Source organism: Gallinula chloropus, assembly GCF_964237585.1.
Source record: "Gallinula chloropus genome assembly, chromosome: 5".
NCBI classification, from domain to species: domain Eukaryota; kingdom Metazoa; phylum Chordata; class Aves; order Gruiformes; family Rallidae; genus Gallinula; species Gallinula chloropus.
This window is the reverse complement of record NC_140090.1, coordinates 33,299,555-33,326,301: the sequence shown is the minus strand read 5'-3', so window position 1 is coordinate 33,326,301 and position 26,747 is coordinate 33,299,555. Positions and strand designations below refer to the sequence as shown.

The window sequence follows — 26,747 nt, the reverse complement described above, 5'->3', positions numbered from 1 at the left end:
TGCTTGCTTTATACAAATGAAAACAAGACATTGAACTGGAAACCTTAACTGTTGGTGCAACAAGGGTAGTGTCATCCAGCCACACGGTACTTGGTGTTATCAGTGGGGTTTAGGAGGAACTACAGAGCTGGCAGTCTGTTGTGGGAATGGCTTCTCAAGCCTGTGGAGCTACAAATGTTTCTGGCAGGCTCCCCTGTCCTGTGGGGGACTCTCTCCTTAAAAACACCCAAGGTTTCCTGTGGCTGATGCTTCTACGAGCAGAAGCTGTGGGAGTCCCTGAGCTGTCCTGTGTAGCTGCTGGAGCCTGTAGGCTTCCTCTGTGATGTGCTGTTTCTGAGCCAGATGCAATAACTGCTCCTGGGAACATGTCCTGGAAGAAATCATATCTTCTTTAGTTAAAAGTTAAATGCCTCTCAAGATAGGATGTTACTTCTTCAAACTAATCCCTTGCTTTTGCTCTCCTGTGAATACTGGGCAATCCATACAAAATCCACCATGGTTTGGGTCCAAGTTACTCCTTTTCATCTGCTGGTACTGGTCATATAGTCACGAATGTCTCCCAAAAGCTCTCCAGTAAGTTACTGACAGTGATGAGATTGCAAAGGGGCTCTGAAATAGCAGAAACAGAGAGCCTTCTACAGAAATGGAGAGGTGGTAGACCCATGGCATCTTCATGTGCTGTTCAAGCTTTACTACAAGTGTGATGAGGTTGTGAGGAGATAACGGAAAATGCTGTTATGGGTATGTGTTGTGGTAGGGGCACCATGCTCACGGGGCCTGGAATTAGTAGCTAGGCAAATTAAGGCTTTAATAGCAGCATCAAAATAGGGCTGCAATTATTAGAAGTTCACTTATAACAATTATAATAATTAGTAGTTCACTTATAACACTAATAGGCAGTTTGTACTAATAGGCGGTGTTGTACCATGGGCTTCCTGGGTGTGGTGTCCACCCTCGCAATGTTCCTCTGAGTGCCAAGGTCACTGCTATTGCCTCCTCTAGCCGAAGGAAGGGTTTGGAGGCTTTATGCTGATTCCTGAAGTCTGGAAGGGAGGACTTCAGCGCTGGTCACAGGGATCCCATCCTCCTGGGTCCTAGTTCTTTCTATAGATTTTTCTCAAGACCATCTACTTAAGGTGTTCTTTTTCAGTGGTTCTGAATTACACAGTTCTTTTGGTTGTATTTATTGTTTCTAAAAATAGTTTTACCTGTTTTGCAAGGTTGCACTCAGATAGGGACCATTGTGGTTGTTTATACAGACCAGGACATCAGTCCTCTGGTGCCTGCATTCTTCCATGCCACATGTCATAAGTGGTTCAGTCCCCACAGAATAACAATCTGTTACTGTCAGGACCTAAAGCCAATCAAATGTAGATGGTAGTTATTACACTGATAAACAATGGCTGCAGGAGCTGTGCTCAGCTCAGGCCAGAGAGCTCCTGAGCACCTAAACTCACTGGTCAGTATGAAGCCTGCACACTTGTAATTGTACTTCCAGGGCTAAGCGATTTAGCTTCTGCCAAATTCAAGATGTACATGGCAGAAGGTGGTAGTAGAAATGGTGGAGCTGGGAGATCCTCGGGCTCTGCAGCTCTTCTGACGCCAGGGCTTTTGCGATAAGGCTGTGCCTTATCTCCAGACCTGTGCACTGATCTCTCAAGAGGGGAGATTGCCTTGCAGCTCCTAGCAATGGGTGTCTGGTTGCAGGGGGAGGATGAAGATGCTGTAGAGAAAGAAATAAAGACTTAGTTTGTCATTGCTTTACCCTGTGTCTGCCGGTTGTTGAAGTAAGACCTAACATTAAGCAGAAAATGCAGTTCCTGGTCTGACCCCAGGTGTTGTTATTTCTCTCTTGTTTATTTGTTTCTCCCCTCTTCTCTTGCTGAAGTACATCCGTTTGTCCTGCGACACGGACTCTGAAACACTCTATGATCTCATGACACAGCACTGGCACCTGAAAACCCCCAACCTCGTCATCTCTGTCACTGGGGGTGCAAAGAACTTCGCGCTCAAGCCCCGGATGCGGAAGATATTCAGCAGGCTGATCTACATTGCCCAGTCCAAAGGTGACCACCTGCATATGTGCCTGTATTGTTTTATCACTGCCTGATGCTGCTGGAGGGGTGGCAGCTCAGAGGCTCAGCACAGAAGCAGAGCATTCGGTTTGTTTCTGCTTGGCTGCTGCACTTGGGGCAAATGTGACCTAACGGCTTGGAAGTAATGGGGTTGGGAGCAAGTTGTCAGGATGCTCCTGATAACAGAAGGTAAGCTGTAGCATTATGGTTTGTGTTGGGTTAAAGAATAAATGCCTCTTCTGAGGTCTAGAGAGGGAATGGGGTGGTTGTATCTTAAAGGTGGTACATGAGGAGGGTGGATATTCCACTGAGTTCTCCCAGGTTATTGTGTGTTGTCCCCAGGGGCCTGGATTTTCACAGGAGGCACGCACTATGGGCTGATGAAGTACATTGGGGAAGTGGTCAGAGACAACACCATCAGTCGGAGCTCAGAGGAGAACGTGGTGGCTATTGGCATAGCAGCCTGGGGCATGATTTCCAACCGAGACAGTCTGATTCGCACTGGTGATACTGATGTAAGAAATGGGTACGGGCTGGGGGGGGAAGAGGGGACTCAGCTGTCAGTTACACAGATTACACCTCTGACTGACCACTGTTCTTGGCAGTAGCAATATCTGTGCTAGGCTGATACTGTCAGTCATGTGATGTCCAATGTGAGCAGACAGTCAAGCTCTGCTTGTACCTTCTGGCTCAGCAGAATGGTTTTCAGTGCAACATTAATGTAGAAGCACATCACTTAACCTGTTCTACCATGTCCTAAACAATTCAATCTGGAACCATCATACATAGACAAAACATCAGATCCTCTTCCCAGGACAGGAAGAAACTAAAGTCTTCTCATGTTCGAGATGGCCACACAAGTCAGGCCTAGTGGGGGACTAGTGTATGTTTTCAGTGTGTGATTTCAGCCTCTGATTTCGTATCTGGCTGAATATTAGGCGATGCTGATGTTCTAGCTGCTGTGAATCCCCACACAGGAGCCCATAGTGGGGATCCCTGTGAGCTAAGACATGTTGTACCTGCTGCTGCTGTGGTGCATCTTGCTCATCGATGCTGTCAGATACTCTTGTCCTTTGTCCACCAAAAGTTAGAGAACATGGCTAAAAGCTATCCTGCTAGATCAAGAAAAGCAGTTTTGTTTACTGAGGGCTCTAAGGAGGTTTGAAGATTTAACTAAATGATTTCAAGAGGTCCCATCCAACTGAAAAAATTCTGTGGTTCTGTGAGGTGTTGAAAGTAAGTTTGCCACAGATTTAATGTTTCTGGTGGCTGAAGGAAGCATCTGTTCCTTAACGGGATCTCTGAAGGGACTAAACTGTTGCAAATAACATCTGCTGGTCTGTTGGCTGAGGTGAAGTTATGAGAGGAGTGTCTCAAATTGGGCCGCTCTTGGAGAAAAACCCTTTCTCTGCAAATACTCTGTGCTCTTGTATGGGGTTTCTCTTGCTGTCTTCTGTTGCAGTTGGAGCTGCCATGAGCCCTGTCTTGAATAGGGAAACCCGGGTTGCTAAGTAACAAAGAATAGCTGGTGGCTGTTCCACTGGCTTGTTCTTGAAGGCTGATGCATGCTCTGCCCTTGGATCTCTGTTAAACTCTGTGCTTGCCCTTCTAGGGGTACTACTTGGCCCACTACATAATGGATGATCTCAAGAGAGATCCCCTCTATTGCCTGGATAATAATCACACCCATCTCTTACTGGTTGATAATGGCACCCACGGGCACCCAACGATAGAGGCCAAAGTACGGACTCAGTTAGAAAAGTACATTTCGGAGCGCGTTATCCCAGGTAGGTGTGAGTGTTGGGCTGCAGACCCCCTTCTCCATAGTCCTTGCATGCTTTGGGGCTGATGCATCGTGGCTTTCTGGGAACAAAAGCGTAGCAGCTCTTGGATGCAGAGCAGGAAGGGGTGTGTCAACTCCATTGCACCTCGAGTACCTCTAAGAACAACCTGTCTTCTTCAGAGCAATAGCCCTCCCCTCATCTGTCTTTCTGTAAGTGCTAGTAATCTGTTGTGTGGCACAGCAGTACAGCACTCCCCCCCGTTCCCTTTCTGCTGGACCTTGACTCTTCTGTGTATTTCCCCCCTGGCACTGAACTCCAGGTAGCTGAAATTAGGCTTTTTCCAAAATATTCATTATGTCATGGTGATTGATCCATCTACAGCCTGCTCCTAGATAATTCCTCTTGCAGCCCCTTATTTGCCAAAATGGGGGAAAAAAAGATAATCAAAGCCATGTCAGGAAATTCTGTAGGTAAAGTTTGTTTTGATAGGGTTTTTCAGTGTTGTTTTTACCATGTGCCTCAGCAGAAATGTACTTGCTCTAAGACATGACAAAGCAGCCCGGAATCATTATGAAACTTGGTACATCTCTTAAACACCAACTCTTCAAGTTCTGGGTTTTTTTAGCTTTCCTTTACAATTGAAAATGTGAAGTCAGAGGTTCTGAATGGTCAACGTGTGAAAAGAACCTGGCAGATAGAAGCAAAACAGTCAAAGCAGTAGGTGAACACAACAAAATCACGTGTTTGGGGCACTTCGGAGCTGGTAGAAGTTATGCTTCCTGGGAGGAGAGGGGCATCCACCTGAGAGGGGGCATCTGAAGCCAGCTGTGCAGAACATTAGTCAAAACTGAGTTTTCATTAAAAGCAGGAAGAGTGGTTAGTAGATTTGGCACAATGAATGGTGCACTAGCATTGGAGTGTGTGGAGGAGCTGCTTGGATATTCTTCTGTTGTACTTGGGGGGCAGAGGGGAAATGAGTCTATCAAACTGCATTAATGGGCTGAATCTTTTCCCCTCTCCTCTGGATGTCTCACAGAGTCTAATTACGGCGGGAAGATTCCGATTGTGTGTTTTGCCCAAGGTGGAGGAAAAGAGACTCTCAAAGTAAGTTTATTTCTCCTACTCATTCTCAGGAGCAACAGGGGGATGTTGGTGTTAAATATAAGACAGATGACTCCTCTGGCAACGTGATGGATAGCCAGTCCTGTTACTTACTGAAGCTTGCCCACCACTTGCTAGAGAAAGACCTGCTTATAATTGCATTTAAGCTTATGAAGTTTCAATGTTTCCACCTCAGCCTGACATCCTGTAGAAGACTTTTCACAGAATCACAGAATCATAGGGGTTGGAAGGGACCTCAAGAGCTCATCAGGTCCAACCCCCCTGCCAAAGCAGCTTCCCTAGGACAGGTCGCACAGGTCAGTGTCCGGATGGGGCTGGAACATCTCCAGAGAAGGAGACTCCTAGGCAGCCTATTCCAGTGCTCTGAGACAGTTCAGGTAGCCCAATTCTTCCATCACAAATCCAGCGCAAGAACATTTGGTCCTTGTGTTTGAGTGGCAACCAGGAGAGTCTTCTTCAGCCATGTAGCTCTTGGTCCCTTTTCATATAAATTTGCCTCAACTTTGGTTTGGGAAGGCTTGGCTTGCCTGTGCTCAGTGGAGACTGGTGCTTTCTTGGAAGACACAGGGGAGATTAATTTGTGCTGAGATACTCAGGCTCAGAACTTGTTTGAACTGACTTTTGATTGCGGCTCCTGAGAACTGTGGGCTGCAGCTAGTTCAAATCTAGGCAGCTCAGCGAGGCAGGAGGGTCCTGCTGACCCTCCTAAGCCTAGAAGGAGAGGGAGCAGGCATCATCTTCACGTAGATAACAGGTGGGAAGAGGATGAACACAACAGAGAAGGCAGAAGGGTGGATGCTTAAGCAACACTTAAGGAAGGGGAAAAAAAGGGAAGGGAGAAAAATGCGATGGGTTCCTGTCTTGGTGTTAAAATCCAGGATTATTGCTTTCTCCTCCACCTTGGGAGAATGAAGATGGGTGGCCTGAGCAGGGTGGGTGGAACTGAGGGATCAAAAAGGCTGGGCAATTCCAAGTGAGGGGCTGTGCAGTCAGGCTGTGTGTGGGAAGGGAGCAGCAGTGAGGGTGAGATGGCTCTGACTGACAGCAAGAAGAGCTGACAATAGCCTGGGATGATGGAGCTGGAACAGGGGCGGGGTTTTACAAGGGGGTAGGGTACAATAGAGGGAGTATGTCAGGGTCTGAGTTGGTAAAACTGAAGTGTGATGGTATTTTTCTCTCTTGAAGGGGTGATCTTGGTACCACCTGTTTTGACCTTGGCTGTGCTGTTAATATTGATGCTAATTGAGGCTTTGCCTGTCAGGATAGCAAACAATGTGAATTCAAAGCGCTGTCTCAGTTACTGCTTCATTACTAATGTGAAGCAATTAGTCTGAACCACTCTGTAAAATTACAGACCATTATCCCAGCCTCCCTGGATGTTTCCTGGGTGTCTCAGTTCCATTCACATGATTCATTTTTGCTTTGCCCACTGGTAGGTTGTAGATGAACACAGGTGCTGAGTTCAGTGTGTTAATCAGAGGACCTAAGCTGAAACTAAAGCATCCATTCAGGTTTTAGAGCAAAGCTTTGCTGAGTGACATGTGGAACATGCCCATCTCTCCTCTTAGTTCCAAATCACCAACGTTTAAGAGAGGATTTGACAGCTGCTGAAGGAGATGTTTCTGTACACCATGGTGTGTGGCTGCTTGGGCAGCCTTGTGATTGCAGGTACATTGTGGAGTCCTCAAACTCACTGTTCAAGAAGGATACTTAACATGGACTTAACCTCCTCTCTAATCAGAATCAATAAAAACCTTGTTAAGTCAACTGTGTAACTCCTGGCAAGGGGTTCCTCTGAAAAGTAACTGAATGACAGTTCAATTAAGGGTTCACGCCAGTCCACTGGTTATTTATTGGTATTACTAGTACACAGAGGCATTCATGTCTGCTGCCTTGCTCATTTGTAGGTGAAGCCATCATCTCAATGAGTAAATAGTCTCTGATCAGCCCAAGAGACACAGCAGGCTTTATGCTATTGACATCTGTCCTTGCCATGCCTTGATCTTAATGGTTTTGGCCAGCCAAGGCTTCCTCTTTCTCAGCTTTTGTGACTTCTGCATGATGACAGGAAATAGCTTTAGTAGAGAAGTAGTCAAACTGTTTCAAACTCCTGCTTTAGACTGTGTGTGATGTGAGGCATCCTCTTTAGCTGGACCCTTCTTAAGTAAACCACTTTGATCTAATTGGTAAGAAAAAAACATCTTGGCTTTTGTCACAGACCCTTTGTCCAATTGACAGGAGAAATGTGCTCAGAGTTCTGATGACTCCAGGTTGACTTTTTTTTTATTCTCACAAAGCTGTCTCTTCAGAGAGCTGATGGACATTCTGTCTCTCCAGTGGTGGTTGAGAACTTGCATTGACCCCTCTTGTGCAATTTCCTGGCAGCCAGCTCCTATGCTGGTGACTCAATGGTAGTGATGCCTGGGAAATAAATGCTGTGTTCCTTGCAGTGGGAGGGCTAATGGCTCTGGGTGCAAGTTGGAACATAGGAAGTTCCGCACCAACACGTGGAAGAACTTTTTCACAGTAAGGGTGAGGGAGCCCTGGGACAGGCTGCCCAGGGAGGTGGTAGAGTCTCCTTCTCTGGAGCTATTCAAGACCCATCTGGACGCCTATCTGAGTGATACGTCCTAGGGAGCTGCTTTGGCAGGGGGGTTGGACCTGATGATCTCTCGAGGTCCCTTCCAACCCCTGCAATTCTATGATTCTATGATTTCAGCACCTCTTTTTTTTTCTTATTTTTCCTTACTGATAAGCTGGTACAGCATCATGGTGTGAGGTATCCCATAAGTAGCTACCTGGAGACATTCAGTAACATTGGAGTTCAGTGTTCTCATGATGCTACGGAAGCCATCTCCACATAAAAGACTGCTGCTTGCACCTCTAGCAAATAAAGCCAGAGCCATTTCTGCTCAGCTGTGGTGTCACTTGAGCACTGCTGTGCCATAAACCAGCAGTGTCAGTACATAGTACCATTTCCACTTGGCAATTTTCCTAATCTGCTGCTCACCTCTCAAATCTGGAAGGTGGGGGGTTCTGCCCCTCAGTTTCTGTGGAGCTCTTCACAGTGTTTACAGAGAGAGTGGTGAGGTGCTGGAACAGGCTGCCCAGAGAGGGGGTGGGCAAGGCCATGTGGGGGTGTTCAAGGCCATGGGGATGGGGTCCTGGGCAACCTTGTGTAGATCCAGGCCTGGAGGTTGGTGTCCCTGCCTGTGGCAGGGGAGTTGGAACTCTATGATCCTTGGTGTCCCTTCCAACCCAGACCATTCTATGATTAGTTGAGTGCTGTTTAGCTGCCATTAGTAAGGTATCAGCAGGTAGTAATAAAAATATTGTTCTGGACCATGGGTTTCTGTACTAGTTAAGTCAGACCTACAATCTCTAGGATTTCTTGCTGGAATAGTAGGCTCTAATAACACAGTCATCCTTCAAGTGATCACCTCTCCTTCTTTGGCTTTCTAGTCTATCAACGTGGCCATCAAGAGTAAGATTCCCTGTGTTGTGGTGGAAGGCTCTGGCCGCATTGCTGATGTAATCGCTAGCTTGGTGGAGACAGAAGGCAGGGTTGCTTCTTCGTGTGTCAAGGAGAGCTTGCTCAGGTATCTGCCTCGCACCATTTCAAGGCTCTCTGAAGAGGAGACTGAAAGCTGGATCAAATGGGTGAGTCTGGGCTACAGCTGGGAGCTGGTGAGGATGAAATTGGGAGGAGGGTGGAGGAAATGGGAGCTCAGGAGCAGCCAATGATTTCTAAATCAGGGATGTTGCTGGTGGTTCCTAGAGAACATGCAGGGCTCCTTGCCATGACATGCCATATCCCTGAGGTATGTGTTTAACAGGATTTTAAAAAGAAAAATTCCGGGTTCTTTTATGCTGTAGGGATTGGAACAAAAGGTAGGGGGGAAATCCTGTTAGTTTGGAAAGGCAGCAGCACATGCCCAGGTTGAAGTCCAGGCACAGGAGAGCTGAAGCCAGATGTTTTGTTTGGTCTGCTGCCTGGATGCTTGCAGTTCCTGCTGGGTGTGTGTCTGCTGATGTGCTGGTTGGTGGTGTGGTTCCATTGCATGCTTTGGGGAGGTGGAGAATTGAATATTTGCTGAATTGGGCTTCGTGCTGCTAAATCCTGCTGGGGTGCTTAGGGACAAAGGGTTATCCCTGCCACACCATAGACATTAGCAAGTCTGCAGCAGGATTCTCTTGTTTGTTCCAGAAGGTTTTTGTTTGTCTTTTTGCATCCCTTAAGATATCGGGCAGGACAGATTTCCATTACAGACTAGGAGCAGGGCCTTTAGGACTAGCAGCTTCGTCAATATTTCATCACAGCAGCCTCCCTATACCATCTCCATTGGAATGCTGTTGGTAAATAAAATAGTGGGAGTGGGGGATGCAGGTAAAGGACACTACATACACCAGCAAAATCTTTTGCTTTTCTCTGCCACTTTGAACACAGGTGGAGTCTCCAGGATGTAGCCACCATTGCAATCCTATATGTAACTGTTTATTACAGGAGGGTTTTTTTGAGAGAAAAGGGAACTGGAGAACTTAAGGTAGCATCAGTTATCTTGGGTTGCTTGGGCCAGTCTTGGGAAGCTTGCAACTCTGGTTACCTGACCTTCAGCTGGACCTGGGTTTAGACACACTTCTGCTCTCCTTCATAGGAACAGAAGAAAATGAAACTCCAGAAAAATCTTGTGTTAATTTTCAGAATTCTCAGTGCCAACAACACTTCAGCTTTCTGAACAATCCATTAACTTGAGCTAATTGACTTTCTCAATTAACTGCCCAATGCTTTATCCTGGGGTCTGACTCTGTTTTCCTGTCTTAGTTAATTATCTCGTACCCACGCTCACAGTGGGGACTGATTGAGTGTCCAAACCTCACTTGAAGTTGGTGATGGGGGACGGCAAACCCTCATATCGCTCCTCCTTAAGGCCCCTTCTCTCACTTCCCCACACCACCCCCCCCACCCCTTAACTCTTTTTTATTGATTTATAAATGTGCTGTTACAAATTGTTTGCAGGCCCCAGGGAGGAATTCAGATGTATATTTTCATTGATGTAAACCAAACAAAGCTTCTGGTATTGAAGTTGAAGGAGCTACTGTTTCTGGTAAGGCCAGAGTCAAAACTCTTGGTCAAAGCTTGCAGGTTGTCCCAGGGACTCACTCTGCCAAGTTGTACTGGGCAGCCAGGTCCACTTGACCCCGTCTTGAGCTGTGGGATCTCCAGAGCTATCTTATAACCTCAACAGTTCTCTGCTCCTGTATTAGGAAGCTTGGAGGAGAAAGGAACTGGACTAGAGCAGGGACAGTCCTGCAGAAACTAAGTCTGAGCTCGCAGTTTGAGCCTGGGATTTGGCATCCAAACCTGAGGAGGAACAACTGCCCTCTGAGCAGACCATGAGCCTGCTCTGGAGTGGGGAGATGCTGAAGGCAGCCTTACCTGCTTGGACAACAAGGCCATGTTCTTCCCAGTTTCTGCTGAGGTGCCTTAGAGCACAGAATCACAGAATGTGTAAGGTTGGAAGAGGCCTTCAGAGACCATCTAGTAACTTTAGACCTCTCATTTATGACAGAGTATGAGGAAGTACAAACTGCTCTCTAACAAACTGCTGGGCATTGCTTGGAACGGGCACTGTCACAGACTGGTTTTTCTTTGAGTAGTTTCTAGCTACAGAGATGATATTGTTTTGGTTCCAATGTTCCACATGGAGGGAATCATGTTATTTGTTGTATGTTCAGAAGATAATTAATCTTGTACTTTGGTTTCTTCAAAATAAATCTTATCTACTTCTATCTGGACTTGATTAAATTTTAACTCTATGTGGAAGTAGGACTGATGAGAAGCAGCTTTGCTGCAATGTGAGGGGAAATTTCCTTTAAAGATGCTCCAGGAGATCAACTACTAAACAGCCAAGATTGCTTTGAAATGAAACTTTTTCTTTTTTTTGTAGATCAAAGAAGTCCTTGAGAACCCTCATTTACTGACAGTTATCAAAATAGAAGAGGCTGGGGATGAAATTGTGAGCAATGCCATTTGTTTTGCGCTGTACAAAGGCAAGTAATTGTCTTTCTGCTTTGTTTTGCTGAGGGTTTCTTAGCTAGAAAGACATGGGTATTTATTTTCTAGAACAGCCTTTCCCAGAGCAGTGTCACCTCTCTAGGGTTAAGCTCTGGCTGCAACCTGGAGCTTGTCTTCATCTGGAGTGATGTGGAGAGCCTACAGCAGCATTATGGGATCTGTTAGTGTAGGTGAGATCTACCCATCCAGATGATCAGGAAGGCCTCTGGCAGAGCTTTGGCCATGCTGGGATAGCATCTGGGAGAGGCACGTGAGTATGCACCACAGCAGGAAGTCAGGAAGCCAAGCAAAAGGGGCTTTGGTTGTGCTACAGCAGGGGGTTACCCCACATTTTGCCATGTAAAGTCAAGTATCTTTGGGGTACATAGATTGGAGAAGTTTGACTGGCATTCAGCAGGGAAAGAGGTGACCAGTGAATAAAGTCAGGGTGCAGGGCTGCTTCCAAGCTCTCAAATCCCAGTGACTTGCTACTGTGAGTAATTGAGACTTGGGCTCTACTACTCCAGCGGAGCTGGTACTCGACTGGGCTGACCGCATTTTTCCGTCTGTGCATGAAGAAAGCCTGTGAACCTTAGAGCCTGTAGTGATGCTTCTTGTGCAGGCCCATGGAGGGAGTCCTGCAGAATTACTTTTATCTAGAGGGTGCAGGAGACTGAGGGGCCTGAAGGAAGTACTGTGCAGATTTTGGTTGAGGTGAGCCTAGCAGCTCATTTGTGGCCTGTATTGGACCAACCGTAAATATGTGTCTCAGCCTCCAGCATCTTCTAAAAAGCACTTAGGAAGATGTGACTGAGTCTGGGGACAGACACTTGGTAGGGGTCTTGTCAGGTAGAGTGTGAAAAGCAGAGATGAGTAAGTATGCCAAAGAAGCTCTTCTGTCTCTGGTCCTTTACTTAGAGGATTGTTCCTCCTCTACAGCTTTCAGCACCAATGAACATGACAGAGATAACTGGAATGGGCAGCTGAAGCTGCTACTGGAGTGGAACCAGTTGGACCTGGCCAGTGATGAGATCTTCACCAATGACCGAAACTGGGAGGTACAGACCACTTCTGTCTGAGTACAAGGATGTGGGACAGGGGAGCAGTGGGAGGAGAGACATGGGAACAGCAGCCACTGTCTCAGCATTCCAACCTCTGTGATAAGTAGTAGTGTCTGTTCCTCCTTGCAGCGACATCACTGATTGAAGGTTTATCTCCCCATGCCAGAAGTACTGAAGGCCACCCAATAGAGGCAATTGCATACAGAAAACACTGATTCTGATGAAAATGAGGCAGTTAAACGCATGGGTCATACCCTTAGGTAAACTTTACATGTTTCCCATGCTCTCTAATGTCTGCTTTTCCATTTCTTCCCAGTCTGCTGACCTCCAGGATGTCATGTTCACAGCTCTAGTGAAAGACAGGCCCAAATTTGTCCGTCTCTTCCTGGAAAATGGCTTGAATCTGAGGAAGTTCCTTACCACAGAGGTCCTTAGAGAGCTGTACACAAACAACTTCAGCAGCCTGGTGTTCAAGAACCTGCAGATAGCAAAGAACTCCTACAATGATGCACTCCTCACGTTTGTGTGGAAGATGGTTGAAGACTTCCGAAGAGGTCTTAAGAGAGATGACAAAAATAGCAAGGATGAAACAGAGATACATCTTTCTGTAAGTGATGAACAGTTTGATTCCACTGTGCATGTCCCCTGAAAGGAAAAACCAAAAATCCATGTTTTGTTTCTGGTCTCAGCCTTGGGTTACGTTTAACATACATTCATTTGTGAATGGGCTGAGTTAGAGTATTTTCTATGAGTGCAATCAGTGCTCTGGTTATGCTTGTTACTTATACGATGTAAATTCAGAGTCTGGCACAGAGGTGCCAGCTGGGCATGGAGAATTTGAACTCTTAGGTTCTGGTACAGACTCTTGTATTCTAAACCTTGCTTGCTGCAAGGGCATCAAACACCTTGTGGCCTTGATTTCATTGTCAGGTTGAACCCAGACTTCTCCGTTATCACTTCATGGTAGGTACAAACATTAGATCCAGATCCAAGCTTCAAAACTGGAACTTCAGAGATGCAATGCAACACATGTGGCATTTGGGCTAAGCTTGGGTTGAAAATGCTGGTTAACTTTGAGGACTTCCACTGAAGGTTGTGGTTCCGGAAAGTTGTGTTGCCCAGGAGTTGTTTTGTCATGGCTTTGCCATCCTCAGGTGCTAGCTTTTCTAAGGCAAAGAAGGTGGTGGTATTGAAATTCCTCACTGAGTAAGTTCTGAAGTTCAGGGTCTTGCTTTAAACACAAAAGGCATCCTGTTATGAAGCTAATAATCCTTTCAGAGGGTGTCAATCTATGTTATCAAGGATGGGAATGAGGCCATCTGAACTGCGTGGGTTAAAGCAGAAAGTGACTTTGACACAAATGTCCTTTAAGTCCCACTTTAGGAAGAACAGGGAGGCTGATTCCTCCACACCAGATAGAGAATAGAAGGCTTTAGTATAAATATAATTTAGTGTGTGACAAGTGCCAGACAGCTGGGGGAGAGGATCGGTGGACTGGCTGTGAAAGGAATAAAATATGAAAATAGCAGCGTGGTAGCCTAGGATTTGTTCCAGTTGGAAACAGTTTCATGAGCGTAGGTCTGAGGACTTGCTGCTCTGTCTTTCAGGATGAGTGTCCTATCACGAGGCATCCGCTGCAAGCTCTGTTTATTTGGTCGGTTCTTCAGAACAAGAAAGAGCTGTCTAAAGTCATTTGGGAGCAAGTAAGTTGAATTCTCCTTTATTCCTCTTTGGGAACAGCACAGCAGTGTCCCTTGTCTCTGGCTTGTAGATTTTTGAAGGCCCTGGATCCATCTTCGAACTCAAAACCACAAGAGATAATTGCTAGCTGGCTCGAAGTAGGTTTAATATTATGCATCTTGTGTTTGGGTGTGGATTTCATCATTTCCTAATGTCATGTGTGAGTCAGCAGTCCAGCTAGTTGTATGTCCTCCTATGTGTTCAAGCTTGGATGCTCAATTCCCACCATTCCACAACATGGATGTGTTCTGATCCCAGGTATTTAATGGAAATCCAGTTCTAATTTTGATTAGACAGTACATTTAGCAGTCACTGTATCAAATATGTAATTCACAAGCTGTAAAGGTGAAGTTGACACAAGCAAGGCTCTGGGATGCTGCTGCTCATGTTGGTCTTTGCGTGTGAAGCAGAGTGCCTCTTTCCCATACGTATGGGGGTACGTTGTCTTGCATCTCCACAGCACATCTAGATGTTTTGAATGGAACAAAGTGCTGTAGCCAGGACAGTTCAGGCTATACCCAGCTGGTCCAGACTGGTGGACAAGTCGAATTGGCAGTGTAGCTCATGACTACAAGGGGATAATTTTTAGAGAACCTATCACATTCACTTCACAGAGGGGTTTGCATGACTTAACTCTCTCTCCATAGACCAGAGGTTGCACTTTGGCAGCCCTTGGGGCCAGTAAGCTCCTGAAAAGCATGGCAAAGGTGAAGAATGACATAAACGCTGCTGGTGAGTCTGAGGAACTCGCTAATGAGTATGAGACAAGAGCAGTAGGTAAGTGCCTTCTTTAACTCCTTCACAAATTTCATAGAAGGGGTCAGGAAATTGTTTCCTTTCTTGGGACATTACTTGTTTTAATCATCTCTGGGTTTGATGTGTAGCAACAATCAGAGAGTGAAGTTTTGAATATTTTTGTGTGTGGAAAAACAAACTGATAACACTGCTGGTTTTATTCAGCAGAATACAAGGCAAGAGAATTCATTCAATTTGCCTGAAATACTGCCCAGAAATTCAGCCTGATTTATAAAGAAGAGAAATGGCATCTCAAAAGAAGGCTGAATTAAAGCTTTATTTAGAAAACGAGATATCCAACATTTAATACTTCCCCTTAATGTCAAAATGTGTTTTTACTGCTTGGAAATGTCTTCCACACCATCTGTTCCCAGTAGAAACTGTGTGTCCTGTCTGAACAGTTTGCCTCCTAAAATGGGGGGGCATGGGGGTGGAAGGGGATGTGCCAGAGAACTCCTTTTGTTGGGCAGAAAAGCTGCCAAGCTCTGATGGCCAGGCTGAAGAAGGGTGCCCAGAAATAGCAAGGAAAATAGAGAATATGAGAAGCTTTCTGTATGAGTGCTGGTAATATTCACGTTGAGATGGGCCACCCTTCACGTTTTCAGGAGTACTTTTGGGAGCTGAGACTCAATTGCAGCTGAAAAGTGTATTGAATGCTCAAATCCTAAATTTCCAAATCATACATTTGCCCGATTGTAAGATGACAAGCATTACTGTCCCTTACTGAGAATGCAGATTGAGCTCAGGTTTTTTTCTTTTCTTTTGTATGACCTTTGGTCTCTCCATTTGCCAGGATTGCCTGTGACTCAGCATGGGCTGGAGAGACCAATAATTTCTGATTTAAGGAGGGTAATCATAGAATCATAGAATGGCATGAGTTGGAAGGGATCCCAAGTATCATAGAGTTCCAACCCCCTGCCACAGGCAGGGCCACCAACCTCCAGGCCTGGATCTTATGCAAGGTTGACCAGGGCCCCATGCAACCTGGCCTTGAACACTTCCAGGGATGGGGCATCCACCCCCTCTCTGGGCAGCCTGTTCCAGCCCCTCACCACTCTCTTTGTAAGAAACATACCCCTAATATCTAATTTAAACCTTCCTTCCTTTAGCTTTAATCCATCCCCCTTGTCCTGCCATTATCTACCTCTTTAACAAGCCGACTCCCCTCCTGTTTCTCTGCTCCCTTCAGGGACTGGAAGGCTGCAATGAGGTCCCCCTGCAGCCTTCTCTTCTCCAGGCTGAATAAGCCCAGCTCCCTCAACCTTTCTTCATAGGGGAGGTGCTCCAGCCCTCTAATCATCTTTGTGGCTTCCTCTGAACGTTCTCTATGTAATGAGTGACAGGAGAGTAGGGGATGTTCCTTTTCCTTTTGTTTTTCTGGATTTTTTAGTACTTCCATTTCATAAGCAATAACGCTCGTGTTTCTTCAGTGTCTGCTTCTCCTGTAAATTATTCAGGGAAACGGGGATGTGAAAGCACAGTTGGCAGATAACAGAGCAGGGAATAATTTGTAGCACCCACAACTTAAATTGAAGCTTACTGGTGGTGCACGCTGTGGAGCAGGACAACATTTCCTCTTCAACTTGGCAGGAAATCCATCACGCTCTTGCCTTTGGGGCTTTACTGCAGGCAATGGCCTTGTTCTCTTGCATGGTGAAGAAAGCAGGGGCTTTGTGCTACTGCCTGGCAACTTGCTGTTGTTGCCAGAAGTCGGGTTAGGTGATGTTAAGGTGTAATAGCCCTGCAAGGAACCACAGAAATCTTGCTGGAAAGGGCTTCTGGAAGCCTTGAGTTGGGCCTTCTCATTGAGTCTCACCAGGACTAAATCTATCACAGCTTCATTTAGCCAACTGTTGAAAATCTCTGCAGATGGCTGTTGTTTTGTTGCTCCTAAAAGCAGACCAAGTTTGTTCCTTTCCCGGGCCTCACGGAGACCAGACTAACCTGTTGAACTCAAGCCTGATTTTATTTGTGCACATGTCAGCAGAGCTGTTTCGCTGTGTGCTGAGTGGCCCAAGGCCACACTGAAAATACCTTGCTTCTTACTAACAGTATCTCCTGTTGCACAAAGCAAAACCAGCTTAAACAGACTTTCTTAAAGGTATCTGCATCCCTCAGGCCTGATTGCTTAGCAAGACAGTGCGAAGTGAATCAGGTCCCAACAAAATCTGTCTGTCAAGATCTATCTGCACGTTGCAGTGTACGTGGTAATGCCAGCCAGAAATATTTCTGTGTGCATCCCCATGGTTTTGGTAACGCTGCTGTTTGTGAAATGCCTGGCAAAATGCACTGTTGAAGAGAAGCGAAGGCTGTTGAAGCTCCTGGTGAAGGCTGCTGTGTTTTATAAGAGTCTGGATCACTCTTCAGAACAGTTGTGCTCTGTCATAGATACCCTGACAAAACTGTCTTTGTGAGGGGAACATCCAGAACTGGAAAGTGAAATAACTTTTCACTCTGCATGCATTGTTAGTGGCAAAACCCTGTGGGCTGAGTAAGATGGTCCTGGGTCTTCTAAAACAGCTATGCTTGCAATGCTTTCCAATGAAAAAGCATCAGGTTCTGCCCTTGTTATTCAACCCTGCTGTTAATACCGGACTGCTGAGACTAAGTCATTAGATCGGAGCTGAAGAAATGAAAAGAAGGTGGAACAAGTAGACTGAGTCATCTGAGTAGAAGCTAGTTGTGTTTAGTGCAGATTTCAGTTTAATGCTGTCTCTGTAAGAGCAGATTTAGTATTGCAGTTTTCCATCCAGACAGGAATTCTGTCTGTATGAAAGCTTAATACATGCACATGGGGTTATAAGCTATGCACTCATCATTTTACCATGCTGAAAATGTGGAAAGAGTTCTTGTATCTGCATGTTTTAATATTACAAATATTAGACTCTTTAAGTCACTGTGGACCATTGCTCCTCAGTTGGTGGGAAGTTGAGTCTGAAGCTGGAGCTCATTGTTGGGGCTGCCTCTTTCCTCCAGAGCTGTTCACCGAGTGCTACAGCAATGATGAAGATCTAGCTGAGCAGCTGCTGACTTACTCCTGCGAAGCCTGGGGAGGGAGCAATTGTCTGGAACTGGCAGTGGAAGCTAAAGACCAACAGTTCATTGCACAGCCAGGGGTGCAGGTAAGGTCAGTGGAAAGAAGTGCACAGATTGCACTTTTTTGTGACCTAGGTGGCTTAAAGTGAGTGTTCTTGCTGTGGAAACACTACATTGGAAGACCAATGCACAGACACTGTCCTTCTGGAAGCCAGAACCACTGGGATTTAAGGTTTCCCAGCTCTGTGAATGCTGAGCTGTTTACAAGTTGCTTAGACAGGAGGGCAAGACTTGATTTAGAGCTGTAAATCATAATGAGCTGGATGACAGTGCCTCAAGTGACTTCTCCTTTGGCACAACTCCCATGCACACACACTGTGGATGTACTGCCTAGACTAAAGTGCCTTGTAAATTGGGTCAAGTTCTGCTCAGTCTCCCTTTGAACTCCTCAGCATGTGGACTGGAGACTAAGGACCCATCACGCTGTTACTGACGCTGAAAGCTTTCTGTACTGTTGAAACAGGAATCCCAGTTTTGATTGCAATATCAATGAATTTATTTTTCTTATTAAATCAAATGTCCTCTAATAGCATTTCTGGGTTATTTTGTTGCTGTTAGAACTAATGAAGATAATTTTCTTCTTCTCTGCAGAATTTCCTTTCCAAGCAGTGGTATGGAGAGATTTCAAGAGATACTAAGAACTGGAAGATTATATTGTGTCTGTTCTTCTTCCCTTTAATAGGGTGCGGTTTCATCTCATTCAGGTAATCAACTGGCTGCTTATTAGCAGAAGCAAAGCAAGTCAGTTAATCAGAGGATCATAGGGTAGTTCAGACCAGAAGGGACTTCTAGAGATCAGGCAGTCCAACCCCCTGCTCTCAATGCAGTGAGCTAGAGCACATTGCCCCAGACTCTATTCAGTTGGGCTTTGACTTTCACCAAAGATGGAGATTCCACAGACACTCTGGGGCACATGTTCACATTCAGCCACTCTCAAATCTTTATGTTTTTCACTCTGAAGAGCACAAATGTTTCCCAGCATAAAAGCTATGTTTTGAGACCTTTTATTTCTCTTAATTCCTCAGGAAAAAGCCTGTGGAGAAGAGTAAGAAACTCTTCTTGTATTATGTGTCTTTCTTCACCTCCCCCTTTGTGGTCTTCTCGTGGAATGTCATCTTCTACATCGCTTTCCTGTTGCTCTTCGCCTACGTGTTGCTTATGGATTTCCAGAAGGAACCGACCGCCCTGGAGATCATCCTTTACGTGCTGGTCTTCATTCTGCTTTGTGATGAAGTGAGACAAGTAGGCAGCGCTTGCAAACCAAAAAATGTTTAGTGCTAGATGAAAAGCTTTGTGTGTGTGTGTTTTTCTCTGCTCCCTAGTAGTGTAAGGCAATGCAGGCTGCTTCTAATTTACAGGGGAACCACTTCTTGGAGATATGTCCAGGAAACTCAAGGCACAATGGATATGTTTTAATTTTATTTTCCCCCCAATATTTAATTCCTGTTTATACCCCAGCAGCTGCAGCCTCCATGCACCAAGAGGAACGTATATTGACTGTGAGGTGGTGTGGATAAGCTGATGCCAGCAGAGATATTTCTCAGGAATGCTTGGTTTGGCTTGCCAAAGCAGTGGAGACTAGGAGTCTAGGTTTAAGACATTTATCTGGATGTATCCCTGCAGGTCAAGTGATTGTTGTGTCTTCTCTACATCCCATCCCTTTTTCTTTCTTTTTCTCTTTTTTTTTTTTTTTTTTTTTGACCAGTGAGCAGCATATTGTTCTGTATTTCCATTTATCTTAATCATAAGTACAGCTTTTGCTAGTTTCTTGTAGTCCCAAGGACCAGCTTTGGGCTGCCTGTGTTGCTTGTGCTGGTGTGGTGTGTCACTGCCTCTAGAGCCAGTTGCATAGCTGTTATTTTTCTTGCTTCATATATAAGGGGGACATATGGAGTATGTTGGCTTTCAGGGAACTTGATCTCTACCAATCAGTGCTCAGAATCATGGGAAGATGCTGGGGAAATCAGGAGTAATATGAGAATCTGGTTTCTGTGCAGTACTGCTTTCTGATTATCCTGCAAGGTCTGGTGTGAGTGTGGGTGGGTGACCCGCTGGATCAGAGCACCCTGCAGTGCTGTTCCTTATGTGACAGATGAGAAGTGGCGTTGCTGAGCTTTGATGATGCTGTGCTTGACTTGCTGTGCGGCCTTTCTGCTTTTTAATGGTCGAGGTGGTAGCCTGTTTAAGCCACTTTATTTGCAAAGGAAAATGTGGGGGGGAGGTAAAAGACTCTGTTCCAATGAAAACACTAATGGAGTGTTTGTTTCTGCTGATTTAGGTTCTGGTGTCTCTGGACCTGACCTTGCCCTTCCCATCTGTACTAACAAAAGCCCTGGGGAAGCTGTAGGGATAGAAATCTTTTTTTTCCTACCACTGTCACTATTCCTCACTACCCTGGGTGGGTAGAACACCTTCAGATCCCAATAATCCCATTACCAACTGGTGACCAGGCTGTTTGATTGTGGGAATGGAGGCAGCTAAACCAGATGATTTAAAGTTATCTGAAGCCAGTGTCCTGGCTTCAGACCTACTTTGTTAGAACAGAATGCAGGCTGGTGTCCCAATCCTTTAAGCTTCTCAAACTTTCTCCCTGGCTTCCTCCAAGATAAATGATGTGCACAGTGGTCTAACTGCAATCAGAAATAGTAGCTGTGTCCTTCATGTTTAAAACATAAAGGGTGTGTCTGTGTCTCAGACTTTGTTTTCATGTCAAAGGAAAAGTAAGAGTAATGTTGCCCAGGGTCTGACCGCAGTACCTGACAAGCTTTGGGGAGAAATCAGCCCTCTGAGGCAGGAGTGGTGTGTCTGTGAAATGACAGAGGCTAGATGTTGTTCCAAATGTAAAGCAGCTTGTTTCACCCTTTAGGATAACTGAAATGTACCCAAACTGTAAGCCACTGGCTCAGCCCTGTTTTCACTTCTGATGGTCCTAGAGTTTTCTAACTAGCCGGAGCTACTTTCCCATACCCTGTTATAGAGCCATCATGACAGTAGCGAAATTGGAGATGCTCTTATCCTGCTACCTTCTTAGCCACGTGGATGTAGCCTCCAGCCAGGTGAGTGGGCAGACTTGTGGAGTGTGCAGGAGAGCCCCGTTTTCTCACACGGAGAGGGAACCTGGGCAGAATCTCTGTGCACGTTAACTCCTGGCAGTAGGAACCACTTGATGTTTGACAGACTCAACTGCACTGCGGGCTCAGTTGCTCTCCCCTGTTTGCACACATCTACCTGTGTCATCTCTTTGTTTCTGCTGTAGTCATGTTTCTTTTTCTTCATCCGAAATTTGTACTGTGGAAGAGAAGAGGCATCAGGCTTAAACCTGTTGCACTTAATAGAGCTGTAGGGCAGTAATAGGGCTTTGTGCTTTCTGGAAGATGCTTAGACCATAAGACTCTAGCCTCTCAAACACCACCTCTCTGTCATCTGTAGGAAGACAGCTTCTGTTTGATCTAGGGAGTTTCTAGGCAGAGATGGCCTAATGGCATGTGTCAGACACGCTGTTCCCCCTCACCACTCAACCTCTGGGACCCAAAATATTAAGAAAGGTGTGCATGGGTCCCAAGATGCTGAAATAGCATCTGATAATATCTTGAGCCTGACACCCTGGTAGCTGTTGCAACTGTCCACCTTTAGCAGTACGTCCCATCAAGTAAAGGAAATCCAACTGGAGTAGCAAAGTGAGGTGCTCTACTAAGAGCAGCTTCTGCATTTAGAAGAAAACTCTCCCAAAGTACCAAGAACTGAGTTGCCTTCCTTGGACATGCCAGTTGGTATCGATGAGTAAATCTCTCTCTCTCCTCTAAGCTTTGATGATTCCAGGGAAATTAAAGAGTTAAGGTCAGGGACTCTGTTTCTTCAGGCCTTGTGGAGGTCTGTACTGTTGAAGCTTCTTGTTCTAACAAGTCACTGATGATTTGGATCCAGAAGTTGGCTCTTGCAGAGCCTTTGGATTCAGGGTGCGGAACCAGTCAGAGAGTGGGCAGAGCTTCTCACTTGACTTGCAGCTCAGATATAGAGCACCAGGTAATTGAAACAATCAGTTCAATCTGTGTTTTGGACCAACAGCATGTGCATGTTACCAGGGACAGATGACTGACTGAGCTCTGAAGAAAGAAACCAGAATACTTTGCCCCTCCTGCCTCCCTGCAGTGCTTCACCCACTCTTAGCGGGTCACACCAAGCCTCCTTTGACCCATTTGGCAGCAGTTCTGCTGGCACGTACCCTGACCTGTCCTGAGGTCCCCTGGCAGCGTGGGTACGTGCATGTGAGCACTAAGTGCATCCCCCTGGGCTGTCATCAGGACTGCCAGCTTCTCTCCAGTGCACAAGCAGCTGTGTTATGTCCTTGGAGCGCAGCAACCCGCACTGCAGCGCAATGTTTGTGTCACCGATGCGTTTAACTGGTCCCAGGGCAAGCACAGCAACTTGAGGGGACATCTGGACTGCAGAAGGAAATGTGTTAAGGAGCTCTCAACATAGACAATCTTGACCCATAGTCCTGTGGGAAGTTAACTGTAAAAAACATGTTGCCAGTAATTTCTGGCATTGCTGGATCTATGAAACTCTCTCTTTTGGGGTGATTAAAAGCAGTCTGCACTCCAGCATACCTGTCGTGTGACAACAGATTAACAGGGCAAGGAAACAATCCTTACCATTGGAGTGGGTGGAATATTTGCCTGTGAAGGGAGGGATAGGAGGGGATGAACAAGCCCCCTGCATCACTAGTCAGTGCTGTGTGGTGGTTATTTCTGCTCTTTTTCCTTTCCAGTGGTACATGAATGGCAGTAAGTATTTCTCAGATCTCTGGAATGTTATGGATACACTAGCAATCTTCTACTTCATAGCAGGGATTGTGTTCAGGTGAGTAGCATCTTCTCTTGCAGGCATGTTCTGTCTTTGCTTCCTTTCAGAGTTTTGACCAAAAGCTGTAACTAGGTTTTGGTCAAGTAAAGAAATAAAGTGATGAGGGAACACCTACATGCAATACTATATTTTTGTTTACTGGGAGCTGAGTCTACCCCTGGAATCTAAGGCAGCTTTCCGAAACTCAGATCTTTCTGGGCCAGCAGGACAGCCCTTCTTAATGCTTACCTTTGGATGAGCACTTTTAGAAGACTGAAGTAGGCTTAGGTTTTGTGACAGTCCCTTTGGTCCTGGCTGTAGAGAGCATAGGAGCCTAAGTTGCTGGGTAAGGTGCCTAAGATCTCAGAGCCAGAAGCTGTTTGGGATTTTCCCTGACTCCTGTTATTGCCTATTTATTACAGTCATGGGGGCTCTCTGGGCTGTAGTGTGTTGTATTTAAGGGCGCTGTAATTACACCTGCAGTGTCTACCAGACTGTTATTAGCTCCCATGACCTGTTCTATGTGAACAGGTGAGTTAACAGCCAAAGAAATGATGGAAACACACCGTGCAGCCTGAGTGTTCAGTCGATTGTAGCTTCACTCTTGTTGACGCGGTGCAGCAGGGCGGTTGTTGCGCTATGATGGTTTGGGGTGCTGTGGGAGTAGCTAAACGTGTGAGATTTCTTTGCTGTCAGTGGTTGTACGCGGGAAGAGGAGGTGCAGCGATGATGATGACACCTTTCCTACCTTCACATGAAGTTCTGCCATGTGTCATCTGGTGGGAGAGGGTGTGGGGCCCTGACTAGCTCGGTTCTCCTTTCCATTCCCCATTTCAGCATGTTTTTACACAATTTCTACATGCTTTACCCAACGCTTCTCTTCATTTTTATTTTCCTGTCTCCATCAGGCTTCACTCATCTGATGAAAGCTCTTGGTATTCTGGGAGAGTCATCTTCTGTTTGGACTACATAGTTTTTACTCTGAGGCTGATCCATATTTTCACAGTTAGCAGGAATCTAGGACCTAAAATTATTATGCTGCAGAGGATGGTAAGATTCTGGCAGCTATTCAAGAAAGTCTAAATAAATGATGTGATGCCTTGCTTTTTTTTCAAGAGTGAAAATCACCACCATTCTGATGATGGTAGCAAGTTCTCTCCTTCTCTTAAATCTGCTAAACAGCATTAATTAAGATTTAAATAGGACCTAATTAAGAGCAGGGCCTCTTTCTCTTCCCTCTGCACAGGGAGAGAATAAAGATCAAGCTGAAGAAAAGGGAAATTTGTTTCCTGGTCACTTTTGTCTTACATGTCTCAAATGTCTCAGTGGTGTACTCCATCCCTCTTGTCACTCTGTGAGCATTCCCCAAACAGGACAATGACAGTAAATGGTGTATTTTAGATATCCACTGTATATTTTAGATATCCATCACACAAGTAACAGAGGAAGAGGGTGGTCAGGAGTCTCTCGTGGAGTGGCCTAGGCCATTCTGCCCTTTGTAGCTGGTTGCCAGCAGACTGAGAGAAGGAACAGGAAAGGAGTGGGGTTCCAGATGATGAAGGTATGGCTTGCTGTAGATATGGGAATGAGGAGCATTGGAGAGCTGCAGTATGCCTGCTTGAATCTTCCTTCTAGAGCTACATCTGTACACAGCTCATACGCTCCAAAGGAAATAGATTTGAAGAGCACTCAGCACAGTGAGGGTTTGGGGAAAAGCACTCAAAGGCATTGCTGGATAACCTTAGGAGAAGCTTTCCCTGTCCTCCCGCATTTCAGCAGTGGTTGGGTCATCTTGTGCTGTAGCAAAGGCTTTTTCTAATGGAATTTGAAAGCTAGCTGTGTGGTGACAATGGGAGTAAAAGTGTGGTCTGCAGCTTACCCAGAAAGCCTTTATTTTGCCTTGTGCCTCCGCTGCAAAGCTGAAATGTAGAGGTTACCTGGTCCTAGAGTGCCTTATGGAAACACAACCACAGCATTGCTTCCTGTACATCTTCAAAATGGATTAGGTTTTGAGTAAGTCTAATGGTAAAGGAGCTTGGGGCTAGTGGAAAGGCAGATGTCAGTGGGGCTGAATCTGCAACAAATGGGAAAGCTCAGCCAGAATACTGCCAGGCTTCCATCAGCCAGGTGGTGTTAAGTACCAGAAGTTCATGAAACTGTTAGTGTCTGGACTAAAACCTCTGGTTTGAAGCCATAAAGTGTATTTATAGCTGCATATGGTGATCTACGTATGGTGATCTGGCATCTGTGGGTGGGCTCTGTCTGATGCCAGCAGATAGCCTGTATCCTGACATGTGCCTTGGTTTTCTGGCTGCATAACAATTTGAGAATGGTCAGTTATTTGTGCATGGTGGTGACTGTGAAGCCATCCCCTGGCAACATGCATTAAAATGACACTAACTGTATAGACTTCACTAATATTTGTTCTCCACCCAAACGTCAAATCAGGGAGTAGAAGAAGCATGTGTGGCTCTCAGCAGGCATGCAGCAGGGCACTCACACGTTTGCTCCTTGTCCTTTTTCAGATGATAGATGTCTTCTTCTTTCTCTTCCTCTTCGCTGTGTGGATGGTGGCCTTTGGCGTGGCCAGGCAAGGCATCCTGCGGAAGAATGAGCATCGGTGGGAGTGGATATTTCGATCGGTCATCTACGAGCCATACCTGGCCATGTTTGGGCAGTACCCCGATGATGTTGACGGTACCTGTTTTCTGTGGGGAGCTCTCCTGGGTGGGTGGAAGGCTCTGTCCATTCAGAGATGGTCCTGTGTTGAACCCTCTCCTCCAAGCAGCAACAGAGCGTAGTTTTATGTCTGGGGTGGAGGCAGGGAAGGAGGAGTGGCTGTGTGTTGTTACATGTATTGTGGTCAGTGGCAATCTGAGGCGCTGGACCCAACAGAAAGAGGGGCAAGAAGTCTCACTATTTGTTCTCCTCTTTCATCCTCTAAGGTACCACCTACAACTTCGACCGCTGCACCTTTTCTGGGAATGAGTCCAAGCCCTTGTGTGTGGAGCTGGATGCCAACAACCAGCCCCGCTTCCCGGAATGGATTACCATTCCCCTTGTCTGCATTTACATGCTCTCAACTAACATCCTCCTTGTGAACCTGCTTGTGGCCATGTTCGGGTACGTAATAAAGAAGCGGTCACTTGACTGTGATCTCTGTGTTAATATCCCTCTGAGAAAGAAAAAGGAGCCCTGGAAAATGGCCTTGGGGTCTGCTTGTGTCTTTTGCAAAGGAATTGTTGGGAGTAGTGTGAACAGGGCTCCTAGCTTAAGAGACACCTCTCAGTCGAAGGGTGGCATGGGCAGGTGAATGAAGGCGAGTTTACTCCGCATTCCTACAGTGTCCTGAGGATGGATTGCTGCCTGTCCTTTTACTACCACTCTAAGCATCCTTTGCACAGTGGCCTTAGTACAAACCCCAGTGCTTCACGCGGGCGGTGATAGCCGGGTCGGTGCTTTACTGAGTATGAGCTGCTGCTCCGCTGACCTTGCACGGCTGAATAAATGAGTTATCATCACAGTCTTTTTATGGCACTCTGATTTTATTAACCAGAACTGCTGTGTGGTGATGATGGGTGTGTAACTGCTCTGGTGGACCTGCTATTTATTGTTCTGACCCGTAGCACAGACAACGGGCCACATCTCCTTGGGACGTGCAAAAGGACTTTGTCTCAATAAATGCCACCAGCTCTGTTTTTATACAGTAATTAATCTTTCTCTGGGTCCTACTGGTCAGGAGGCCTCTTATGGCATCTTGTGAGCCGTCACACTGTGCAGATGGATCAGACACCAGAAATGTGGTGGTGGTGGTAACTGCTGATCTTACCACATAGTGCTGAACTGCCAAATAAAAATGGCGGCTGTTGTCCATGTTACCACATATTTATTGACTGCACTGGGATGACCAAGAGCAGGGAAGAAGTTTCCTCAGCTTTTTCCAGAAATCTTTATTGCTTACACTGCAGGCTCTGACACGGAGTCGAGTTTTTAACGGGCAATCCTTCACATGACACTTCTGGGATGTGTTGCCCTCCTGTCTCACTTCTGACTTGTGAATATAGTTGGCTCAGGGCTGTGGCTCTGTTCTCTCTCCCAGCCCTGTTCCTTTTCAGCTGTACACTCCCTTGCAGTGTAATGAAAATACTTCCATCCCCTGGGCATCATTCTTCAGGTC

At 46.0% G+C, this 26,747-nt stretch overlaps 1 protein-coding gene across 1 annotated transcript in view; it reads left to right on the top strand.

Annotated features, from left to right (window-relative positions):
• The window catches only part of TRPM8 (transient receptor potential cation channel subfamily M member 8), a gene marked incomplete at its 5' end in the record, with an annotated part of 43,653 nt that overhangs the window by 6,666 nt on the left and 10,240 nt on the right, over positions 1-26,747 (top strand). The window contains 17 exons of the mRNA XM_084265572.1: positions 1,889-2,066; positions 2,418-2,590; positions 3,688-3,862; positions 4,896-4,963; positions 8,444-8,641; positions 10,930-11,032; positions 11,976-12,094; positions 12,414-12,704; positions 13,705-13,800; positions 14,485-14,614; positions 17,609-17,754; positions 18,320-18,432; positions 18,754-18,970; positions 22,497-22,588; positions 23,479-23,620; positions 25,096-25,267; positions 25,516-25,693. Of these exons, the coding sequence (XP_084121698.1) occupies positions 1,889-2,066; positions 2,418-2,590; positions 3,688-3,862; positions 4,896-4,963; positions 8,444-8,641; positions 10,930-11,032; positions 11,976-12,094; positions 12,414-12,704; positions 13,705-13,800; positions 14,485-14,614; positions 17,609-17,754; positions 18,320-18,432; positions 18,754-18,970; positions 22,497-22,588; positions 23,479-23,620; positions 25,096-25,267; positions 25,516-25,693 (2,591 nt within the window). The remainder of the gene's footprint in view (positions 1-1,888; positions 2,067-2,417; positions 2,591-3,687; positions 3,863-4,895; positions 4,964-8,443; positions 8,642-10,929; positions 11,033-11,975; positions 12,095-12,413; positions 12,705-13,704; positions 13,801-14,484; positions 14,615-17,608; positions 17,755-18,319; positions 18,433-18,753; positions 18,971-22,496; positions 22,589-23,478; positions 23,621-25,095; positions 25,268-25,515; positions 25,694-26,747) is intronic.